Consider the following 21,967-nt stretch of genomic DNA (forward strand, 5'->3'; position numbering starts at 1 on the left):
TAGGGGCAATACTTGCCCATATGCTTTTGCCTTTCTTCACTCAATCCTCCCTATATTCTATTTTTAAGACATAAATCTGTTGCTTCATTGTTTAAAACCGCCCGGTGGATTCCCATCAAACTTGAAGTCCCAAGTCCTTTCCAAAGCTTACAAGGGCCTGCCTGGTTTGGCCCCCAGTTGCATCTGTTACTTCATCTCTTACTCCTCTTACCCTCGTTCACGCGACTTCAGCCACTCAAGCTTCTGTGCTTTCCTTAAATATGTCAAGCATGCTCTCACTCAGGGCCTTGGAACTTGCTGTTCTCCTTGTGACTGATTTCTGACTGTGTTAGGGCCTCTCCTATGCCATCTTCCCAGAGAAAGCTTCTCTAATGATCCTACCTAAGGTAACAGCGTTGCTCCCTCTCCAAATCACTCTTGATCCCCTTACTCTGCTTAATTTTTCTTCATAGCCCTTAGCATTACCTGAATATTATTTGATTATTGCCCATCTCTCTTGCTCCTCAAATATGGGCTGTCGGTGGCCTGGACTCTGTTACAGCCACTGCTATATTCTGGGTACCTAGGCGGGACCTGGTGCCTTTGAGCACTCAATACATACTGATAGAAAGAATGGATGAGTAAGCATCCGCCCATATTCTTTGGCTACTTTTTATCAGGCTGTGTGGTTTGTTTACCCGTTTTGTTTTGTAGGAGCTTTTTATCTATTAAGAATGTATATAGTTATAGATCTAGATCTTTATAGAGATATAGACTAAGAACCTATAAAGATTAATTTAGGGAATTAAGATTTTTATTATGTTCTCTTCCTCCCTGAGGGCATGGTGTGCTTTTCTGTTTTCATCTTCATTTGTAGCTCTCAGTAAGATTCAGAATTGCTCCCCATAGAATTTTTGCACATCTCTTGTTAGGTTTATTTTACCTTTTGTGTTACTATTATAAATGAGATGTTTTAGGACAGGTATGATACCTCATGCCTATAATCCCAGCACTTTGGGAGGCCAAGATGGGCAGATCACCTGAGGTCAGAAGTTCCAGACTAGCCTGGCCAACATGGTGAAACCTCATATCTACTAAAAAAATTTTTTAAAAGTAGCTGGCTGGAACACCTGTAGTCCCTGCTACTCAGGAGGCTGAGGCAGGAGAATCACTTGAACCTGGGAGGCAGAGGTTACAGTGAGCCAAGATTGTACCACTGCACTCCAGCCTGGGCAATAGAGTGAGAGTCTGTCTCAACAAAAAATGTTTGATTTCTGTATACTATCTAAGTAAATATTGTGTGGCCATATGAACACTGTTGATTTCTTTGTTTATTTAGTATCCAGCCACCTTGCTGAATTCTTTTTGTAAGTACAATTGACCTTTAAACAACACAGGGCTTGGGGTGCTGGCCCCTGATGCAGATGAAAATTCATGTCTAACTTTTTTTTTTTTTTTTTTTTGAGACGGAGTCTGGCTCTGTTGCCCAGGCTGGAGTGCAGTGGCCGGATCTCAGCTCACTGCAAGCTCTGCCTCCCCGGTTTACACCATTCTCCTGCCTCAGCCTCCCGAGTAGCTGGGACTACAGGCGCCTGCCATCACGCCCGGCTAGTTTTTGGTATTTTTTTAGTAGAGACGGGGTTTCACGATGTTAGCCAGCATGGTCTCGATCTCCTGACCTTGTGATCTGCCCATCTCGGCTTCCCAAAGTGCTGGGATTATAGGCTTGAGCCACCGCACCCGGCCCATGTCTAACTTTTGACTCCTCAAAAACTTAACTACTAATAGCCTACTATTGACTGGAAGACGTACTGATAACATAACAGTTGATTAACACATATTTTATATGTTATGTGTGTTAGATACTGTATTCTTAAGCTAGATAAAAGAATATTAAGGAAATCATAAGGAAGATAAACTAATTTACTGTTCATTAAGTGGATCATGACAAAGGTCTTCATCCTCAGTCTTCACATTGAGTAGGCTGAGGAAGAGGAGAGGGGTTAGTCTTGGTGTCTCGGGGGTGGCAGAGGTGGGAGAAAATCTACTTGTAAGAGGACCCGTGCGGTTCAAACATGTGTTGTTCAATGGTCAGTTTTTCAGTCGATTCTCTTAATTCATCTAGATTAGACATATCATTTACAAATTGTGATAATTTCACTTTTTTATTTTTATATGTCTCATTATTACTTGAACTTTTTTTTTTAATGTAAAGACCGTGTACACCTGTGTTGCCCAGGGTGGTCTTGAACTCCTGGCCTCAAGCCATCCTCCCGCCTTGGCCTCCTAAAGTGCTGGGATTACAGGTGTGATTTACCATATCCAGCCTTACTTCTTTGTCTTACCTAACAGCATTATCTAGAACGTCCAAAAATGTTTTTAAACCTAATGGTGAAAGTGTGCATTTTTTCTCGTTACTAACCTAATGTGGCACTTTTTACGTCGTTTCTTTTTTCTGCATTCTGGATGTGCTGGAAAAAAAGATTTTAAAAAATATATAAACAAAACTGTTTCTTTTACTTTTTCATTAGGATTTATTGCTGATGGGAACTCCTTTCTTTTGGGCAATGTTCTGCTGCGTCAGATTCGCATTGCTGATCCCGGACTCTTCCCAGCTGGAGTATCTCCCCGGGAGCAAGTGAAGCCACCTCACCAACATCAGGAGGATACAGAGAACTATGGGGTTAATTGGGGCCCCCTTGATACAAACATCACCAAATCAGATAGCATTTGGCATTATCAGAATCAGGAGACCCTGGGTGGTTCTCCCATTCAAGGGGAATTTGCCACTTACTCAGGAGGAGGATACGCTGTGAAACTTGGAAGAAACTCCAGTACTGCAGCCCGGTGAGTAAGCCTGGGCCCTGAGCAAGAGGACCAAAATATTTGCTTTTGGCCATTCATAGGACAAATAGGAATTTCAGACCCATTTGAGTAGTTTTGACAGCTACTATACTGTCTGTAACTCTTATGGATACTTTTATTTTAGACTTCTAAGGAAATACACCCTTTGGTTTAAAAATTCCTTGCTCAACTTCAGACTACAGGTATGTTTTGGTTTGGCAATTTGCCAAAATTCATTTTGTAGCTGGAGAAATACCTATCATTTTCAATCCTAGCTGAAGTTAAATTCAAGTAACCATAGCTTGGACAAACTGTAATCTTAACATATAAAGGAAACCTTGCCGTTCATGAGCCAAAATACAGGAACCCAAAAGTTCAATGCCAAAATTAAATTTCCTGAGACTTACAGAGTGGTTTAGTATTCTGAGAATCTCTGTCATTACATGAGAAAAAGTCTAAATAAAAATAATTATCTCTTCATTTAAATGCAAGGAATTCATTATTCACAAACAACAATGCCAACTGAATAATGACATTTATATTCCTCCTACCTCCCAAAACTGAACAGCTGGTAGTCAAGAGTAGCATTTAATACTTCAAGTAGAAATACTTGTCATAGCATGAAATTCTACTTCAGACCTGAAATGCCAAGTATATTTTCCTGAATATTTAACCTTGTTGTGAATACTATTGTAAAAACTTTCATTTTTATGGTCTACTAAATTTAATACCAGTGAAAGTTTGGGCATTAGTAATCATAAAATATTTCATAGGAAAAGTAGATTGGGAAATGTAACATCTTACCTGGTATATGACAGTAATATTTGAAACATCAGGATATTTTCCCCCTTTGCAGTATTGGAGAAAACGGGCTGACCCTGTCCTCTGTTTACCCAGAGTTCTACAGCATCTTGAACAGAGGCATTGGCTAGACCAACGCACAAAAGGCCTCTTTGTGGAGTTTGTGGTCTTCAATGCTAATGTGAACCTATTCTGTGTTGTGATCCTGATGTTGGAGTCCAGTGATGTGGGTACGAAGGCCTCTCTCTCCTCTCCACTCTCTATGATCTTGTGCTTTGGGTTGGATGTTTGTCCCCTGTAAACCTCATGTTGAAATTCGATTCCCAGCGTTGGAAGTGGAGCCTGATGGGAGGTGTTTGCGTCCTGGGAGGCAGATCCTTCATGGATAGATTGATGCCCTCCCTCAGGAGTAAGTGAGTTCTCATTCTATTAGTTCCCAAGAAAGCTGGTTGTTTAAAAAGAGCCTGGAATCTCCCCCACCCCTCTCTTGCTTCCTCTCGTTCCATGTGATCTCTGCACAGGCTGTCTCCCTTTCACCTTTGCCATGAGTGGCAGCAGCCTCAGGCCCTCACCAGATGCACACGCCCAATTTTGAACTTGCCAGCCATCAGAATTGTGAGCCAAAGAAACCTTTTTTCTTTATAAATTACTCAAGGCTTGGATACTCCTTTATAGCAATACAAAATGGACTAAGACACCTGAGTAGCTCAGGAGAAGTCCCAGTTTCTTTCTCTGTCTTATACCATTAATTTAAATATATTATTTTAATTAAAGTTATTATATTTAAATATAACTTTAAAAGTCAAATAGTTCAAGGGAAAAACAGGAGTCCTCAGTTCATCCCTACCTCACTCCTACTCCCCAAAGGCTACTTTCTGTTTTTTTAAACAAGATCTTTCAGAATTTTAAAATTATTAACATGGGCCGGGCATGGTGGCTCACGCCTATAATCTCAGCACTTTGGGAGGCTGAGACAGGTGGATCACCTGAGGTTAGGAGCTCGAGACCAGCCTGGCCAACATGGCGAAACCCCATCTCTACTGAAAATACAAAGAAATTAGCCGGGAGCGGTGGCAGGTGCCTATAATCCCAGCTACTCGGGAGGCTGAGGCAGGAGAATCGCTTGAACCCAGGAGGCAGAGGTTGCAGTGAGCTGAGATTGCACCATTGTACTCCAGCCTGGGCACCAAGAGTGAAACTCTGTCTCAAAAAAAAAAAAAAAAAATTAACAAGATTATTGTCTATTTCATAAATTTTCAGTTTTAGGTGTTACCTGTTTCTGTTAGGATGAATTTTTTTTTTTTTTTTTTTTGAGGCAGAGTGTCACTCAGTCTCCCAGGCTGGAGTGTAGTGGTGTGATCTCAGCTCACTGCCACCTCTACCTCCTGGGCTCAAGCCTTTCTCCTGCCTCAGCCTCCTGAGTAGCTGGGATTACAGGCGCCCACCACCACACCCAGCTAATTTTTGTATTTTCAGTAGAGATGGGGTTTCACCATGTTGGCCAGGCTGGTCTTGAACTCCTGGCCTCAAGTGATCCACCTGCCTCAACCTCCCAAAATGCTGGGATTACAGGCATGAGCCACCTCAGCCAGCCGGAGGTAGTTTTCTTACACCCAGATATATCTCAAACACATACACATCTTTGATCTTTTCTCATTCTCCCAACATAGTAATAAAATTTATTTAGTTTAATATTGAGCATTTCCATTATGTTTTTCAAAAATGAGACATTAGTATATTATGATTAGATTTCCTTTCTTATACATCCTTTTGTTTTCTCTAGAATATTACTTTTTAAAAAATTTGCTTGATTTTCTATGTATCTGTCACCGATTAATCTCCAAATTCTTCCTAAAAGTAGAAATTCTCATTCTCTTAGAGCATCATGTAAACTATCATTTTATCTTCTTGGAGACACCTTCCCTGGAGCCCTCCTTCTTGGGTACAGTCTGGATTGATTGTTCTCTAGGCTGCTCTACGGCTCTCCAGGACTCTCCCTTCACCATTACCCTGGGATTATCTTTACCTCTCTCCTCTACTGAATTCCCTGTCTTCTGAATTCCCTGTCTTCTGGATTCCATGTCTTCCTTTCTTGGCTTACTTGCTCGTTTTGCTAGAGCACATGCTCTGGCACTTCCCGGAAGAGTACAAGGGAGGTAAATTTGTTGGAGACTTACATCTCCAAAAGTGTTTTTATTCTCCCATCACTTTAGATTCTAATTTATCTGTATATAATTTCTTTCTTGCAGGATTTTGGTTCATTTGTTAGTTTTGAGATGCAGTCTCGCTCTGTCACCCAGGCTGGAGTGCAGTGGCACCATCTCGGCTCACTGTACACTCTGCCTCCTGGGTTCAAGCAATTCTCCCTGCCTCAGCCTCCCAAGTAACTGGGATTACAGGTGCCCGCCACCATGCCTGGCTGATTTTTTTATTTTTACAATTTATGTATTTACATATTTTATGGGGTTTCACCATGTTGGCCAGGCTGGTCTTGAACTCCTGACCTCAAGTGATCTGCCCACCTTGGCCTCCCAAAGTGCTGGGATTACAGACATGAGCCACCATGCCCGGCCAGAGTTTTGAAAAGTGTAGCTCCATTGCTTTCTAGTTTTTCATGTTAGTGTTATAAAGTATTATGCTGGCATTCTGATTCGCAGTCCCCAACCCCAAAAGTTTTTAGGTTTTTTTCTTTGTCCTCTGGGTTATGAAAGAATATCATAGAGGCCGGGCACGGTGGCTCATGCCTGTAATCTCAGCGCTTTGGGAGGCCGAGGTGGGTGGATCACGAGGTCTAGGAGTTCAAGACCAGCCTGGCCAATATGGTGACACCCTGTCTCTACTAAAAATACAAAAATTACCTGGGCATGGTGGCTTACGCCTGCAGTCCCAGCTACTTGGGAGGCTGAGGCAGAAGAATCACTTGAACCCAGGAGGTGGAGGTTGCAGTGAGCCCAGATGGTGCTATTGCACTCCAGCCTGGGTGACAGAGCGAGACTCCAACTCAAAAAAAAAAAAAAAAAGAATGTCATAGAATGTTCTATTATCTGGAAACGTGTCCTTAAGTTCTGAGAAATTTTCTTCATTTTTCTTTGTTAATTTCTTCTCCATTTTCTCTGTTCACTTTTTCTGATTTTCCAGCATTTTGACATTATAACTCCTGGAGTTCTGATTTTCTTATATTTATGCTTCTGTTTTTCATCTTTTTCGTCTAATATCTGCAATATTACTTTAATTTTTATCTTCTAAACTATTTATTCTTTCTATAATATTTAATTTCCAAAATTGTTGTTCTCATGTTTTTTCCATAGTCTCTTATTGTTCTTTTATGGATGCAATATCCTCTTAACTCTGGTATATTACAGTGGGTTTTCTTTCCTTCTGATCCTTTACTGTCTCTAATTCTTCTGAACTCCTTTTTTGATTTGTTGTTTTTGATCTACAGTTTTCAACGTTAGAGATTCAAGCGCCTGGCCATCCTTTTAAAGAAAGGCAGGCTGGATGCGGTGGCTCAAGCCTATAATCCCAGCACTTTGGGAGGCCAAGGCAGGAAGATCACTTGAGCCCAGGAGTTCGAGACCAGCCTGGGCAACATGGTGAAACCTCATCTCTACCAAAAATATAAAAATTAGCCTGGCATGGTGGTGTATACCTGTAGTCTCAGCTACTTGAGAGGCTGAGGTGGCAGAATGGTTTGATCCTGGGAGGCGGAAGTTGTAGTGAGCTGAGATCATACCCGTGTACTCCAGCCTGGGTGACAGCCAGACCCTGTATCCCGCCCCCCCCCCCCCCGCCGCCAAAAAAAAGGGCAATAAAAAGCAAATAAATGCTAATTATAAGCTCTGTGCCTGGCTGGGTGCAGTGGCTCATGCCTGTAATCCCAGCACTTTGGGAGGCCGAGGCAGGCAGATCACCTGAAGTCAGGAGTTTGAGACTAGCCTGGCCAACATGGCAAAACCCCATGTCTACTAAAAATACAAAAATTAGCCAGGCGTGGTGGCGCATGCCTGTAATCCCAGCTACTCGGGAGGCTGAGACAGGAGAATTGCTTGAACCCAGGAGGCCGAGCTTGCAGTGAGCTGAGATCATACCACTGCACTCCAGCCTGGGTGACAGAGTGAGACTCCATCTCAAAAAAAAAGCTCTATGCCCATGCATAGAGCTTATCAACTGGTATCTAAGTCTCTCTTTTTAGGCAGTCAGTTTTTAAAGACCCTCCAAACTCCTACCTTGAGAGTATGAGCCTATTATACTTATCGGAGTGAGTTGAGGGAAGGGATCTGGGAAGTGTCTCACTATGCAGCATGTAAACTTTTCCTTTTCCAGTAAATCGTTACTGTCAGATGTAGCTGGTGCCCCCAAGTCCAGATTCTCTCATTCAGCATCACTAGGAAACAAACCTTTAGTTGTGGGGTGGTAGAAGGCAAGATGGGTAGCAAATATCTGGTTGTGAATGGTGAGGGAGGAAATTTGGAATCTAGTTGTTGTTTATATATATTGACTTTCAGTTGATGCTATTTTCAGTTCCATCTGAACTTCTACCTTCAGAACTACCTGATGCCTGCAATTGCTGAGGCTTTTCAGGGTTTCGTGGTTAGAATGGGCTTGCTTCCAGGTTTCCTGTACAGTTGCCTTAGATTTCAGCTTTCTTGAACTTGCTAAGTCAATGTGATTCCTCTACTTCTCAGCTTCCAGCAGTTTGTTGCTCTCATCTGCCCTCCTTTTCTTCATCTATTGAAGTTTTTACTTTATCCTTTCACTTTCATTATAGTGGCATTTTGTAAGAGATTGGAGTTAAACTGGTCCATTCAGTTCCCCCACGTTCACAGGATGTCTGTCCTAATCCAACTTCTTCGCTTTCTTCTTTCTCCCAGAATTGGCTCACAAGTATCCTTCCATTTCCATCACATCTTTCTCCTAATCAGGAGTTTTTCTCCTCTCAGACCTGCAGAGTAGACCACTTCTCTTATGCTTGTTTCTAATGAAGCATAAAGGCTTCCTGAGGGTCTTCACGGGGTTTTTAGTTACTAACAAAATATAGACAGGGATTAAAATAAACATGGGAAAAGTTCCAGTCTTGAGAGCTTGCTAGGTGAAATAGGAATTCCTTTTGTTCTTAAATGTCTTTTTTACCTACAAGGGGTACATCTTAGTTCTAATGTCACAGCATCCTTAGGGTGTTGCTTTGCCAGCCAGAAAGCTCTGTGGCCTGCAGCACCTTCTGCCTGAGTGTTGCTTGCACCCACTGGCCTTGTTCTGCCCACTTGGCCTGGCAGCCTGTTCTCGGCTCCTGCTACTGGCCTGGATCCCACACCTGCCAAGAAAGAGCCAGGCACGGAGCAGTGAGGGATATATGGATGAGCAAGCACGGGGTCCAGCCACTGCCCACAGCCAGGCACACTGGCTGCTGCGGTGAGGTGGGAAGCTCTATGTGCTGGCACAGGTGCCGGCTCCCTGAAAGGCTGAAGCTGGACCAGATGTACTACACGTGGTTTCTGCTGCGGGTGCCTACGTCTGAACGAGAGGAATGCCATGGTGCCCAGAATCTTGGAGATGCTGGGAACCACAGAGCCCCAAAGAGGGTGTCACAGCCCTGGCTCAGGGAGCCTGTAGGTCTGGACTCCCGCAAAGAGCCACAGTTCTTCTCTCCTTCTCGTTGCCTGCAGTGTGGCAAGCGAGGGGGTGTGTTTCAGCCCTGTTTGTGTTACAGCTCTTTTAGTCCCACCACTCAGCAGATCCCGAGTTCTTGTCCTACATCCGGGAAGAATGAGGTACACAGACAACTGGAGGGTGACAGAGGTGGAGAGGAGCTTCACTGAGTGACAAGACAGTTTTCAGGAGACCTGGAGTTGGTAGCTCCTATCGACAGGCAGGTCGTCTCATTGTTTGTGTAGCCCTCAGCGGAGAGACCTGGAATGGTAGCTCCTATCTGCAGGCAAGTCATCCTGCCATCTGCCCAAGTCTGGCTGAGTCTGGAGGTTTTATGGGCTTCAGAGGGGAGTAAGTGTGTGCTCATTGGTCCCTGGGCAGCCATGGGTGGGCCCAGAAAAACTGCCATAAGTTCTCATTCGAGTTGGTGAAACTGGCAGATTCCAGAACTGGCAGCCCAGCCCCCAGGCTTCAGGCCATCCCTGGCTTAAAGGTGGGGCTTTACTGGGGACCCGCCCCTTTCTGCCCAGGAGCCTGTCTGCCTCCTGCCACCATCCATGTCACCCATGGTGCCCAGGCTGTTTGTGCCAAGGGGCACCTGCAGGTCCATGCCAAGCTGCCCTCAGTGCCCCCTCACCCTCCCAGCCTCCCATCCTCCCATGCTCGTCTGTGTCCAAAGTTTGGAGAGGGCCGAGGCAGTAGGGGGCTACTTGTCAGCACTGCCCCAAGGGCACACATATCCAGCTGGCTCATGACAGCGCCCAGGCTTGGCCAAAACTTTGCTCCAAAATTGGAGCAGGTGCTGGCAGTGCAGAGAGGCCATGCAGCAGAAGCAGGCACTTCTGAACCTGCAGGGGCAGGGGGTGCTTCCTGAGCCCCCAAGAGTGCAGGGATGCTCGGGTCTGCAGCTGTGGCTGGGCGGCTGCAGCTGCACCCAGGAGGGTGGGGCTCCCAACCTTCCACCTCAGAAGGGGGCAGGGTTCCCACCTGTTACTGGCTCCCACGGCTCAAGATAGCACAACGCCCCGGCCACACCTCGCCCACTGCAGCCAGTGTCATGGCAGCAGCCACTCCAGACAGGGTGCTGCTGCCATCACTAATATTTTGAAGCTTTATGAAAGGTTTATATTCACAAGACCTTTCATGATTTTATAAATGTCAACATTTTCAATGTCCTTCCAGGTGAAGGCTGAAGCCTTTTAGTCTATCCTTATGTAAATGACTGAGTATCCATGGGATACCACTAGCACTCATGGGGTATCAGTGTTAAACTTCTCTCTGCAGCCATTCTGACATGGTTAGGGTAACATCTGTAATAGCTGTTAAGCCACCAACACCTCCCTTCAAGGTAGGGTCAACAGCATATCTTTCCCACTACTGACTTCTGTAAAACCAGTATTTCTCCAATAGCCTTGCATACATTATCTCATTTAATATTCATGACAGCTCTAAAGGAAATACTAAGTGGAGCACTGAGACTCAGAAACATTTGATGATACAGGAAGAGTTGGGGTTATTCAAAGACAAAGTTTAACAAGAAGACGGCAAAAGTTTTAGACTCTTGACTCCAGGTGTTCTTTGTCATTCTCAGGTGCTTTCTTCACCTCTGTGAGACTGGAAAGCTTCACTTCCCTTCAGATGTCAAAGAAGGGCTTTGCCTGGTCTGTCATCTCACAAGTCATCTATTATCTACTGGTCTGTTACTCTGCCTTCAAACAGGTGAGTCAATAATGTTAGATGTCAGCCTGGGCAACATGGCAAAACCTCATCTTTACCAGACTACAAAAATGACCCAGGTGTGGTGGCATGCACCTGTGGTCCCAGCTGCTCGAGAGGCTGAGATGGGAGAATTGCTTGAGCCTGGGAGGCAGAGGTTGCAGTGAGCTAAGATCACGCCACTGCGCTTCAGCCTGGGTGACAGAGCAAGACCCTGTCTCAAAAATATGATGATGATGGTATTAGATGTGAGAAATAAAGGTTGCCACATTTTATTTGGGAAGCTCTACAATGATGTGTTACTAGAGTTATGGCTATAATTTTGGTCCTTTTCAGAAACCTGAATTCAGTTAAAGGTTAACTGGTTTCCTACCAAATAGAGTGGCTCTTTCAATTTTCAGGAGCTAAAGAATTAAGTCTATAGAAATAGTACTTTTGGCCGGGCGCAGTGGCTCAAGCCTGTAATCCCAGCACTTTGGGAGGCCGAGACAGGCGGATCACGAGGTCAGGAGATCGAGACCATCCTGGCTAACATGGTGAAACCCCGTCTCTACTAAAAAAAATACAAAAAAAATCTAGCCGGGCGAGGTGGCGGGCGCCTGTAGTCCCAGCTACTCGGGAGGCTGAGGCAGGAGAATGGTGTAAACCCGGGAGGCGGAGCTTGCAGCGAGCTGAGATCCAGCCACTGTACTCCAGCCTGGGCGACAGAGCGAGACTCCATCTCAAAAAAAAAAAAAAAAAAAGAAATAGTACTTTTGTAGTTTTACTAGCCCTATATGAAGTAATACCAAGCAAGTATGATGAACAAAGAGCAAGCACTCAAAAATACAAATGATTGGCTCATGCCTGTAGTTCCCGCACTTTAGGAGGCCAAGGCAGGCGGATTACCTGAGGTCAGGAGTTTGAGACCAGCCTGGCCAACGTGGAGAAATGCAGTCTCTACTAAAAATATATAATTAGCTGGGTGTGGTGGCGCATGCCTGTAGTCCTAGCTACTCAGGAGACTGAGGCAGGAGAATCACTTGAACCCGGGAGGTGGAGGTTGCAGTGAGCTGAGATTGCACAATTATACTTCAGCCTGGGCAACAAGCAAAACTCCCTCTCAAAAAAAAAAAAGTGGCCAAGAACAGTGGCTCACGCCTTTAATCCCAGCACTTTAGTAGGCTGAGGTAGGTGGATCACCTGATGTCAAGAGTTCAAGACCAGCCTGGTCAATATGGTGAAACCTGTCTCTGCTAAAAATACAAAAATCAGCTGGGAGTGGTGGCGGGCTCCTATAGTCCCAACTACTCGGGAGGCTGAGGCAGGAGAATTGCTTGAACCTGTGAGGCAGAGGTTGCAGTGAACCAAGATGGCACCACTGCACTCCAGCCTGGGTGACAAGAGCGAAACTCCATCTCAAAAAAAAAAAAAGAAAAATACAGATGATTACACTCAGAAGAAAATATATTTATACCTTAAGCCAAACACAGTATTTTTTTCTTCATTCTCAGGCTCGATAACTAATTTAGAAACCTTTGCTGGGCATGGTGGCTCACGCCTGTAATCTTAGCACTTTGGGAGGCCGAGGTGGGCAGATCACTTGAAGCCAGGAGTTCGAGACTAGCCTGGGCAAAATGTCAAAACTCTGTCTCTACAAAAAAAAAAAAAACTTAGCTGGTCATGGTGGCATGTGCCTGTGGTCCCTGCTACTTGGGAGGCTGAGGTAGGAGGATTGCTTGAGCCTGAGCCTGGGAAGTTGAGACTGCAGTGAGCTATGATCACACCACTGCACTCCAGCCAGGGCAACAGAGCGAGACCCTGTCCCAAAGAAAGAAACTTTTGTATTTATTTTTAAGTGACAGTTTATGATCTCCAAGAAAAAGAAGAAATGTATCCAATGGAAGTTGTATTCGAAGATAACTTTTCTGTAAGCAGCATTTCTGAAGACTACAGAGCTGAACTAAGACCATAGCCCATTTGTCCAAGTGAGATCTGATAAATGCCTGGCAGTGTGCTTTGCCCATAGACATCAGCTGCGTTCATCACGCTTGAGCAGGGAGAGACCTAGTTAATCTCTCAGACAAGCAACAGTGACTGTGCTGTCTATGTTTAGGGTTGTCGGCTGAAACGGCAGAAGTGGAGGTTTTTCACTGGGAGAAGAAACATTCTGGACACAAGTATAATCCTCATTAGCTTCATCATCCTGGGGCTTGACATGAAGAGTATTTCTCTACTTAGGAAAAACATGGCACGATACCACGATGACCGGGACAGGTGAGAGGAAGCCTGAGGGGCACAGCATATTCCTACCTCATGGCTGAAGTTTCCCGGTTATACACAAGTATTCTTTCACACTCCCCTTCCTTCACTGCCCTACCAGATCTGTATTTGCATAATATTAGAGTTAAAATAGAACATGGACTCATGTCCACAGCAGAGATAACAGTGAACTAGAAGCCATTTAACTGCTGGTCACATTGAAGAGCTCTTCTGGCTTCATTAGTGCTTAGGTATGTGCTTAAGGATAATGCATCTAAATTTCAGAAAGACCTGGAATTGGTCATTATTTTGTCCTCTGGTGAAGGCATAAAGCCTAACGCAGGACAAATAATCCTTTAAATAAAACCACAACACATAGTCCATCCTTTAAATGCAAAGGGAGCTGCTTTCTGGATAGGGATGTTCATCCATTCACTCATCCTTACTAAGAGATGTTTGCTGCCCCTTTGGGCACTTTCTCTGGTTTCTCCCATGGAGAGGAACATCTATGTTTCCCATGCCAAGTGTTGCCAAGTGGTGCTTTGCTAACCTTTGCATCAGTGGCCAACAGCCTGGGCAGTGACCTGTGTAACTGTTCCTGAGGCATTGTTTCAAGTAGGCCTTATGGAGAGCAGTTTTATGCAGGCACAGCGGATCTGTGCAGGGCACCAGTTGCTAGTGTCTGTGGGGCTCCTTCCGAGTAACCTGGTTGCTGCAACCTAAAATTATGAATGTATCTCTCACAAAACAAAGCCTAATTGCTGAGCAACACCCCTCACCTCTAGTCTACCATCCATCATTTTGTTCTAAGCTTTATTGCATCTATTACATCAATCCTGTACAGCAGAGAACACAGGATTCGTGTGCCACAGAAAGCAGACCAGCAGCATGGCTCCTCTCTCTGGGCTGAGTTAATCTTTTGAGAGGAGAGATTTGGCTCAGAGCAGTGCAGGAGGCTAGTTTTGCTTCCCAGGATGAATTTGGAATAAAGAAATCAGCTAGAGGTCACATGTTAAGGTTTCTTCGGCACAGCTCCCAGTGCAATCTGCAACGGGTAGACCACTTGAATAATCCGTGGCCTTCTGTTATTCCCATATCCACAACTCACAGGAGGCCACACTAGAAAGCAGTTCTCACATTAACAAGCATTTGACCTCACAGGACTCAGGGCTGCCGCGCTCAGCAGCAGGGACGCTGGGGAAACTGAGGCATAGGCGCATGCTTCCTGCTTAGTAACTGTCAGCTTTCCTTGGTGCAGGTTTATCAGCTTCCGCGAGGCAGTAAAAGTGAACTCTGCTGCGACTCACCTTGTGGGCTTCCTGGTTCTGCTGGCAACCGTTCAGTTATGGAACCTGCTGCGTCATAGCCCCAGGCTGCGGGTCATCAGCAGGACACTGAGCCGAGCCTGGGACGAGGTGGTGGGCTTTCTGCTGATCATCCTAATCCTGCTGACAGGCTATGCCGTTGCCGTAAGCCCCCACGTTGCTGTCTTTCCTCCGTGTGCTGTGGTCTTAGAACCGCATCGCTTCCCATAGAAACGGTCGCAACACAGAAACCCGAGGTGGTAGAGTAGGAAAGCCAGGTTTAGTTCTAGTTCCATACTTAACTGGTATGATTTAAACCCACACGTTTGTCTCTAAAATGGGGATAAAACTTAGCTCACATGGTAATATAAAGGTCAAATAAATTTCTATGAAAACGCTATGTTATTACAAAGGAAGTTTATTCTTTTGGCATAATTTGGCCACAAGGAATTTCTTTCTGTTCCATTGGTTCTCTGCTGGCCACATCGCCAGGCACCTCAGGACAGAAAGATGTGCGCTTGGCTTGTACTAACTGGCCTTTCTCCCTCTGTTCAGTTTAACCTGCTGTTTGGATGCAGCATCTCTGACTACCGGACATTTTTCAGCTCAGCAGTGACTGTTGTTGGTCTCCTGATCGGAATTTCTCACCAAGAGGAGGTAAAAATAATTTGTTTCCTCACAGAATTCTATTTAATGTATTGAACAAGGAAAATTGGAGTCCTTAGGAAAACAGCCCCCTACTGTAGACTGCACACTGGAAAGGGGGAAAATTTCAGTCGTTTGCTCTTCTGCTTTAAGGTACTGCCTATGCACACAGCATTTACATGGCTGTTGCTTTCAGAAATCTGCCCTTTCCTAAGCACTCAGTCCCTCCTTCCTCACTTCTTGTGTCCTTAATCTTATTGGCAAAGGACACTGGGACGAAGCTTGTGCTCTTGTGCTTGGCCAGATTAACATGATTCTCTGCTTCTCAATGGCCCTTTGAAAGTGCATTAACAGTGTAAGGTAAGTTGGTTCAAGCCATGAGAGGCCAAGAAGGGGAGGACTGCTTGAGGCCAAGAATTTGAGACCAGCCTGGGGAACACAGTGAGACTCTGTCTCTACTAAAAACAAAAAATAAAAATTAGCCAGGTGTGGTGGCATGCACCTGTAGTCCTAGCCACTCAGGAGGCTGAGAGAGAATTCTGTGAGCCCAGGAGTTGGAGGCTACAGTGAGCCACGATCATGCCACTGCACTCCAGACCCTATGTCTATTAAAAAAAAAAAAAAAAAAAAAAAAAAAAGGCCAGGTCTGGTGGCTCACACCTGTAATCCCAATACTTTGGTAGGCTGAGGACAGCGGATCACTTTTGAGGTCAGGAGTTCAAGACCAGTCTGGCCAACATGGTGAAACCCCGTCTCTAATAAAAACACAAAAATTAGACAAGTGTGGTGGTACACGCCTATCATCCCAGCTGCTCAGGAGGCTGATGGAGGAGAATCACCTTAACCTGGGAGGCAGAGGTTGCAGTGAGCTGAGATTGTGCCACTGCACTCCAGCCTGGGCAAGAGAGTGAGACTGTGTCTCAAAAACAAAAAAAAGTGACACAATGGAAGTGACAAAGAATTAGGAAAAACCTGCCATTTAAGCAGTGAAAGTGGCAAGATTTTGATCATGGTTGGTCATTCTGATGATCTAGAATTCCAAAATTACTAATTAAAATAGGTAGGTTCAGTTTATAATGTTGTATCTGCAGGTTCCGCATCCACAGATTCAACCAACCCCAGAATGAAAATATTGGAAAAGTAACAATAAAAAATAACACACATCTTAAAATACAGGAAGAGAGTCAGGCGTGGTAGCATGTACCTGTAGTTCCAGTTACTTAGGAGGCCAAAGTGAAAAGATTGCTTGAGCTCAGGAGTGAGGCTGCAATGAGCCATGATTGTGCCACCACCCTCTGAGTGAGACTGTCTCCCACAGAAAGCCACAAACTGGTATAACAACTATTTTACGTAGCATGTACACTATATTAGGTACTAGAGGCAATCTAAAGATATTTCAAGTATAGGAGAGATGTATATAGGGTTTATGCAACTACTATGCCATTTTTAAAATGGAACTTTCTAGGCTGGGCACAGTGGCTCATGCCTGTAATCCCAGCACTCTGGAAGGCCAAAGGTGTGGCTGATCACTTGAGGTCAGGAGTTGAAGACCAACCTGGCCTACATGGTGAAACCCTGTCTCTACTAGAATACAAAAATTAGCCAGGCATGGTGGCAGGCACCTGTAATCCCAGCCACTCAGGAGGCTGAGTCAGGAGAATCGCTTGAACCTGGGAGGTGGAGGTTGCAGCGAGCCAAGATCACGCCACTGCACTCCAGCCTGGGTGACAGCTAGACCCTGTCTCAAAAAAAAAAAAAAAAAAGGTGAGTGGGGAAGACACTTTCTTAACCTGTAGGGAAGCTTGCAATAAACAAAAAATAATAACAGGCCAGGCGCGGTGGCTCACGCCTGTAATCCCAACACTTTGGGAGGCCGAGGCAGGTGGATTACGAAGTCAGGAGATCAAGACCATCCTGGCTAACATGGTGAAACCGCGTCTCTACTAAATATACAAAAAATTAGCTGGGCGTGGTGGCAGGTGCCTGTAATCCCAGCTACTCAGGAGGCTGGGAGCTTGCAGTGAGCTGACATCGTGCCACTGCACTCCAGCCTGGGAGACAGAACAAGACTCCGTCTCAAAAATAGTAATAATATAATAATAATAAAAACAAAGGACTTAAGCATCCTCAGATTTTGGTACCTGTGGGGGCCCTGGAACCAATCTCTCTCAGATACTGAGGGACAATTGTAACTGCTACTTTGGCGAACTAGGCTGTTCTGTTGTGGTCCCAGCTCCAATAACTAGTGGATGAGCCTTCGCCACTGGAGCACTTCATGTCCTAAAGCTGTGAAGGAAGTAATCAGAATAACAAACTTGTGCTAACACCTGCTTTTTGAAGAAAAAAGCAAACTTTTCTGCTTTGGATGTAATTGTACATAAAAATAGAGTAAACATAAAAATAAACAAAGAGTAAAAAACAAAAAATAAAAATAAAAAACATAAAAAAATAAAAAGAGTAAACAGAGTAAAATTGTACATAAACTAATTGGGGAAAAAAGTCTTGTAGCACAAACTGAGATTGCCCACATTATCTGGTTGACCTGAAATTGTTGTATTTTAAAATAGGTAACAGTTTGGTGCTTAAAAATATTTTGTCATATAGGAGATTGCCATCAGGGTGGTGTTTATTATAATCATCCCCTCTGTTGGGATATTTTTAAACAGTGCCTAGTGGCAACTATGAATAGGCCAATACCAAGGGAAAATAAATACCATTAGTTGAGAACATCTACATTTTTAAAATTTGTGTTATGGGAACCATTTTAGGAAGCCCAGAACTTGATATTTACTTATGCAGAAAAGTAAAGAAAGGCAGAACTCAATGTTTATACCTTTAAAAATGACAATGGAAAAAAAAAAGTACTATAAAGCCAGTTTTCTGTGGCCAACCTGTTAACTTTTACTGGAATGCTCCTGTTTAGGGTTGTAGTTTCTTGATATGGCAGAGACAGTTTGCATTCTCACTTCTGGTAGCATTTATTCTTTCAATGTTTGTGACCCCCCTTTTAGATTCCATGATTAGATGTATTTTCTGGAATTGCCAAAATTCATGTGACATTTGAATCATTTCCAATTCCACTGCAACTCACCTGTTTTCTTGTGAAAGCCCTGTAGTCAACATTATCTTAACCTCCTTAAAATCAGTCATTGCTGCTCTTCTGTCCATTTAAAAGTATTTTCCTTCTTAATATCTTTGTGCCTCTCTCCCTGTTACCATTGGATAAGCTTTTCTTCTGAAAAGATCCCAAACGTTAGCATGTAGCTTATGTTTGTAAAGTAGAAACTAAATTGTCAGTCACTGAAAGTGTTCTTATTGTTTTCCCAGGTTATCGATTTAGACCCAGTCCTGGGCACCTTTCTGATCCTCACCAGTGTCATCTTGATGGTACTTCTGGTAATTAATCTTTTTGTTTCTGCCATTCTCATGGCCTTTGGAAAAGAAAGAAAGTCGCTTAAGGTAGGTAACTAAAAGATAAACTAGCATGCTGTTGTATCACTGGGAAAGCTCCACTGTAACTGCCCCTAAGATTATGGGCTGACATAACTTACAATGCACAGTATCATATTCCCTTTATTAGTTTCAAAAGCTCTGCCAGCTATCTTCCTAGGAAACCCAATTTATAAGACTACATAATATTCTATAGCCACTGTCCTATAAACAGCTGGCTCTCAACCATTGATTAGTGGAAACACTCCAATGCCTGACTCTAAATTATCAAAGAAATGTATCTTTACTATACATTTACTAATTTTTAAAAAATCTTTGGTACTTTGGTACTTTTTTCACTCCAGTATTAGTAGTAATTTCAATTTTCTCCCTTTTCTCTTTTCGTCTTCAATACTCAGAAAGAAGTGGCACTAATAGATACGCTGCTACAGAAGCTCTCAAATTTGTTAGGAATCAGTCGGCCCCAAAAAACCTCATCTGAGCAAGCAGCCACGACAGCAATGGGCACTGACACTGAAGTTTTAGATGAACTACCTTAATCCTATTATCTCCTATTTGGCTATTTCCTAGCATATTACTACTTATCTTTGTATGGCATAGCTTTAAAATTATACTTTGTTTTTAATTTTGTAAGTTAGGAATCAAAATCCCCTTGGTCCCAAGTCCTTACTTATGGATCTTGGCACTGTCAAGATAGGATTAACAGTGCAAGAATCTACGAGACAAACTAGCTCTGCTGCCAAGCAGCAAGTAACAGAACACTCATCACCCATGGCCCAGGATGGCTGTGGGAAATGAAGGAGTCAGAATTGAGCTCACTGCAACTTACTAAAAATAAACATCCAAGGATGAGGCATGGCAGATGTGGAGCCCTGCCACAGAGGAGGACAAAGCAAATTCAGATGCTATCTAGGCTATCTAAACACAGATCAAAATGAGCCCTGCACTGCTCCAGGAATCCTGAAGGTAAGGGCTGGTTTACATGGATCACTTGGTTAAAATATTCTCCACTGAAATCCAGATTTATACTTCATCATCTGACCAAACAGTAAAGAAAGCAGGACACAGGATCTTTAACTTTATTAGCAGCTACTGAGCTACAGAATACAAACCAACTGAAAACATTAAAGGCTGCCTGAAGCAGGTATGTACAGGTATACTACACAGAAGCAAAAGCTGTATCATCCAATCCCAAAGCCACCCCTGTGGGGAAGGATGACCTTAGCTATGGGCCAAAGGAGTACAGAAGTTACAACATGAGAGTCCCATCCATCCAGGAAAGCAGTGAACAACTACAGCCGCATGGGCACCAAAAATTTATCTGAGATTAGTTTTAAAGGTTCCATGAATCAAAGTTTTCAAATGAAAACAGGTACCCCTCTTTTCCTGTAGACTTTCCAGCTCACTACCCAAAAGACTTGAGTACTTCTATTAAGGCAGCTGGAAGCCCACCCTAGACTTGAATGGCAACTTGTCCTTTCTCTGCCAGTAATGCAATCCAACAGAATATGCTACGGGGAAAACAATTTCCACAGTGCCGCCCTCTGGTACAAGGGGAACACAGCACTCAAAGCAAAAAGGCCACAGAGGGCTCCCTGAGAATCCAGTACATCTAAGCGAGGCCTTCAACTGTGGAGACAAACTTTGCAACTGGATCCCGGTGGGATGGTGCCCTGCGGCAAGGAGTAGTGTGTATGCCAGTGAGAGGGCCCAGCTTCCAGGAACAGTTACAATGGCGTCCTGAGTCACTTTCTCTCTCCCACTTGCATTCGAGAGTGAGAAAATACACACTGTGGCCTTGATTCTCACTCACAATCCCCCTGTACAGAGAGGTTTGTTTCTAAGTCTGGAACCTCAACACGAGGCTGGGATGCTTCACGACGTGCTCTCTCCCACTGTCCAGCCATCTTTGGTGGTCTCCCCACAGTGCTTCCCCATCCTCTCACGCTCCTGTGGAGGGACCACGGGACGGGCCAGGAGGAAACCTGGGATCACTCTGACAGGAAACGGACAAGCACAGCTGCCAGGAGTCAGCTGCTCCGGCCTCAGTCTCCAGTTGTTAGTCTCAAGATCAACAGAGAATTGGAAAGCAGCAGAATCTGGAGGAGCAGGAAGAGAGCCCAGAGGAGGAGTGTTGTGCTCAGTGACAGTTAACAGATGAAACGGAATTTCATGGAGATTCTTTGTTACAAGGAGAAATTGCTCAGTCTCAACTCCCAGAATGTGAAAGTTGCCTGGTTTAAGAGACCTATGTTTTCTTTTTCAGCTCTTCAAACCTCCGGGAAAGATCATCAAAGTCAATGTCTTCAGATGCTGAGGTGCTGGCACCAGCAGATGCAGTTGGTAGTGTGTCTGGCACAGATGGCAACTCTGGTAGGACAAAGTTGTCATAGTTATCCGCAGGTCTGGAAGGAAGCTTTGCAGAGGCTTCTGGCTTGGGTCCAGGACCTAATTAGGGCAAGGAGCACAATGTTACAAACACCAGAGAAATGACTCAGATCCCCTTTGGCAATAAAAATAAAATGATCAAAATACAGGAGAAAACCTTAGTTCAAGAACTTTTGAGTCTCGCTCCTGTCACCCAGGCTGGAGTACAGTGGTGTGATCTCAGCTCACTGCAACCTCTGCCTCCTGGGTTCAAGCGATTCTCCTGCCTCAGCCTCCTGAGTAGCTGGGATTACAGGCGCACATCACCACACCCAGCCAATTTTTTAGTAGAGGCGAGGCTTCACGATATTGGCCAGGCTGGTCTTGAACTCCTGATCTCAAGTGATCCACACACCTCAGACTCCCAAAGTGCTGGGATTACAGGTGTTGAGCCACCACACCTGGCTAAAGAAATTTTATTTCTGAAGGCTAATAAACACTTGAATGACAGTTAACATCTACAGTTTCTAATTAGAGTTGAATCCTATCTGTTTTACTTTCCTGTGGTGAGAAAAAAGTTTAAGGGAAATCAAAGTGGGATACATGTGGCCACATCCACAGAGCAATCGACTGTTCCCTTTCATAAGGTCTGCTCCTTTACCAACCAAGTCCAAGGAGTGATAATAGGATTCTGCTAGAACAAACATTGCTTCCTTAAGAACCAACATTCTGCCTGTAATCCCAGCACTTTGGGAGGCCGAGGCGGGTGGATCACGAGGTCAGGAGATCGAGACTATCCTGGCTAACATGGTGAAACCCCGTCTCTACTAAAAATACAGAAAACTAGCCGGGCGTGGTGGCGGGCACCTGTAGTCTCAGCTACTTGGGAGGCTGAGGCGGGAGAATGGCGTGAACCCGGGAGGCGGAGCTTGCAGTGAGCCGAGATCACACCACTGCACTCCAGCCTGGGAGAC

The 21,967-nt window shown here is 44.5% G+C and overlaps 2 protein-coding genes across 13 annotated transcripts in view; one reads left to right on the forward strand and one right to left on the reverse strand.

Annotated features, from left to right (window-relative positions):
- PKD1L3 (polycystin 1 like 3, transient receptor potential channel interacting) overlaps positions 1-21,241 on the forward strand; it is an 88,255-nt gene extending 67,014 nt beyond the window's left edge. Inside the window, 6 exon segments of the mRNA XM_045381939.3 lie at positions 10,862-10,989; positions 13,082-13,242; positions 14,486-14,696; positions 15,087-15,188; positions 18,504-18,635; positions 19,025-21,241. Coding sequence (XP_045237874.2) covers positions 10,862-10,989; positions 13,082-13,242; positions 14,486-14,696; positions 15,087-15,188; positions 18,504-18,635; positions 19,025-19,165 — 875 coding nt within the window. The 3' untranslated portion in view covers positions 19,166-21,241.
- Positions 19,692-21,967, reverse strand: part of IST1 (IST1 factor associated with ESCRT-III) — a 33,639-nt gene continuing 31,363 nt past the window's right edge. For all 12 annotated transcript variants that reach the window (XM_074027915.1, XM_065536700.1, XM_045381938.2 and 9 more), the window contains one exon: positions 19,692-21,074. In XM_074027915.1, the coding sequence (XP_073884016.1) occupies positions 20,875-21,074 (200 nt within the window). In that variant the 3' untranslated portion in view covers positions 19,692-20,874. The remainder of the gene's footprint in view (positions 21,075-21,967) is intronic.

This window comes from Macaca fascicularis, chromosome 20, assembly GCF_037993035.2.
Source record: "Macaca fascicularis isolate 582-1 chromosome 20, T2T-MFA8v1.1".
Lineage (NCBI taxonomy): Eukaryota > Metazoa > Chordata > Mammalia > Primates > Cercopithecidae > Macaca > Macaca fascicularis.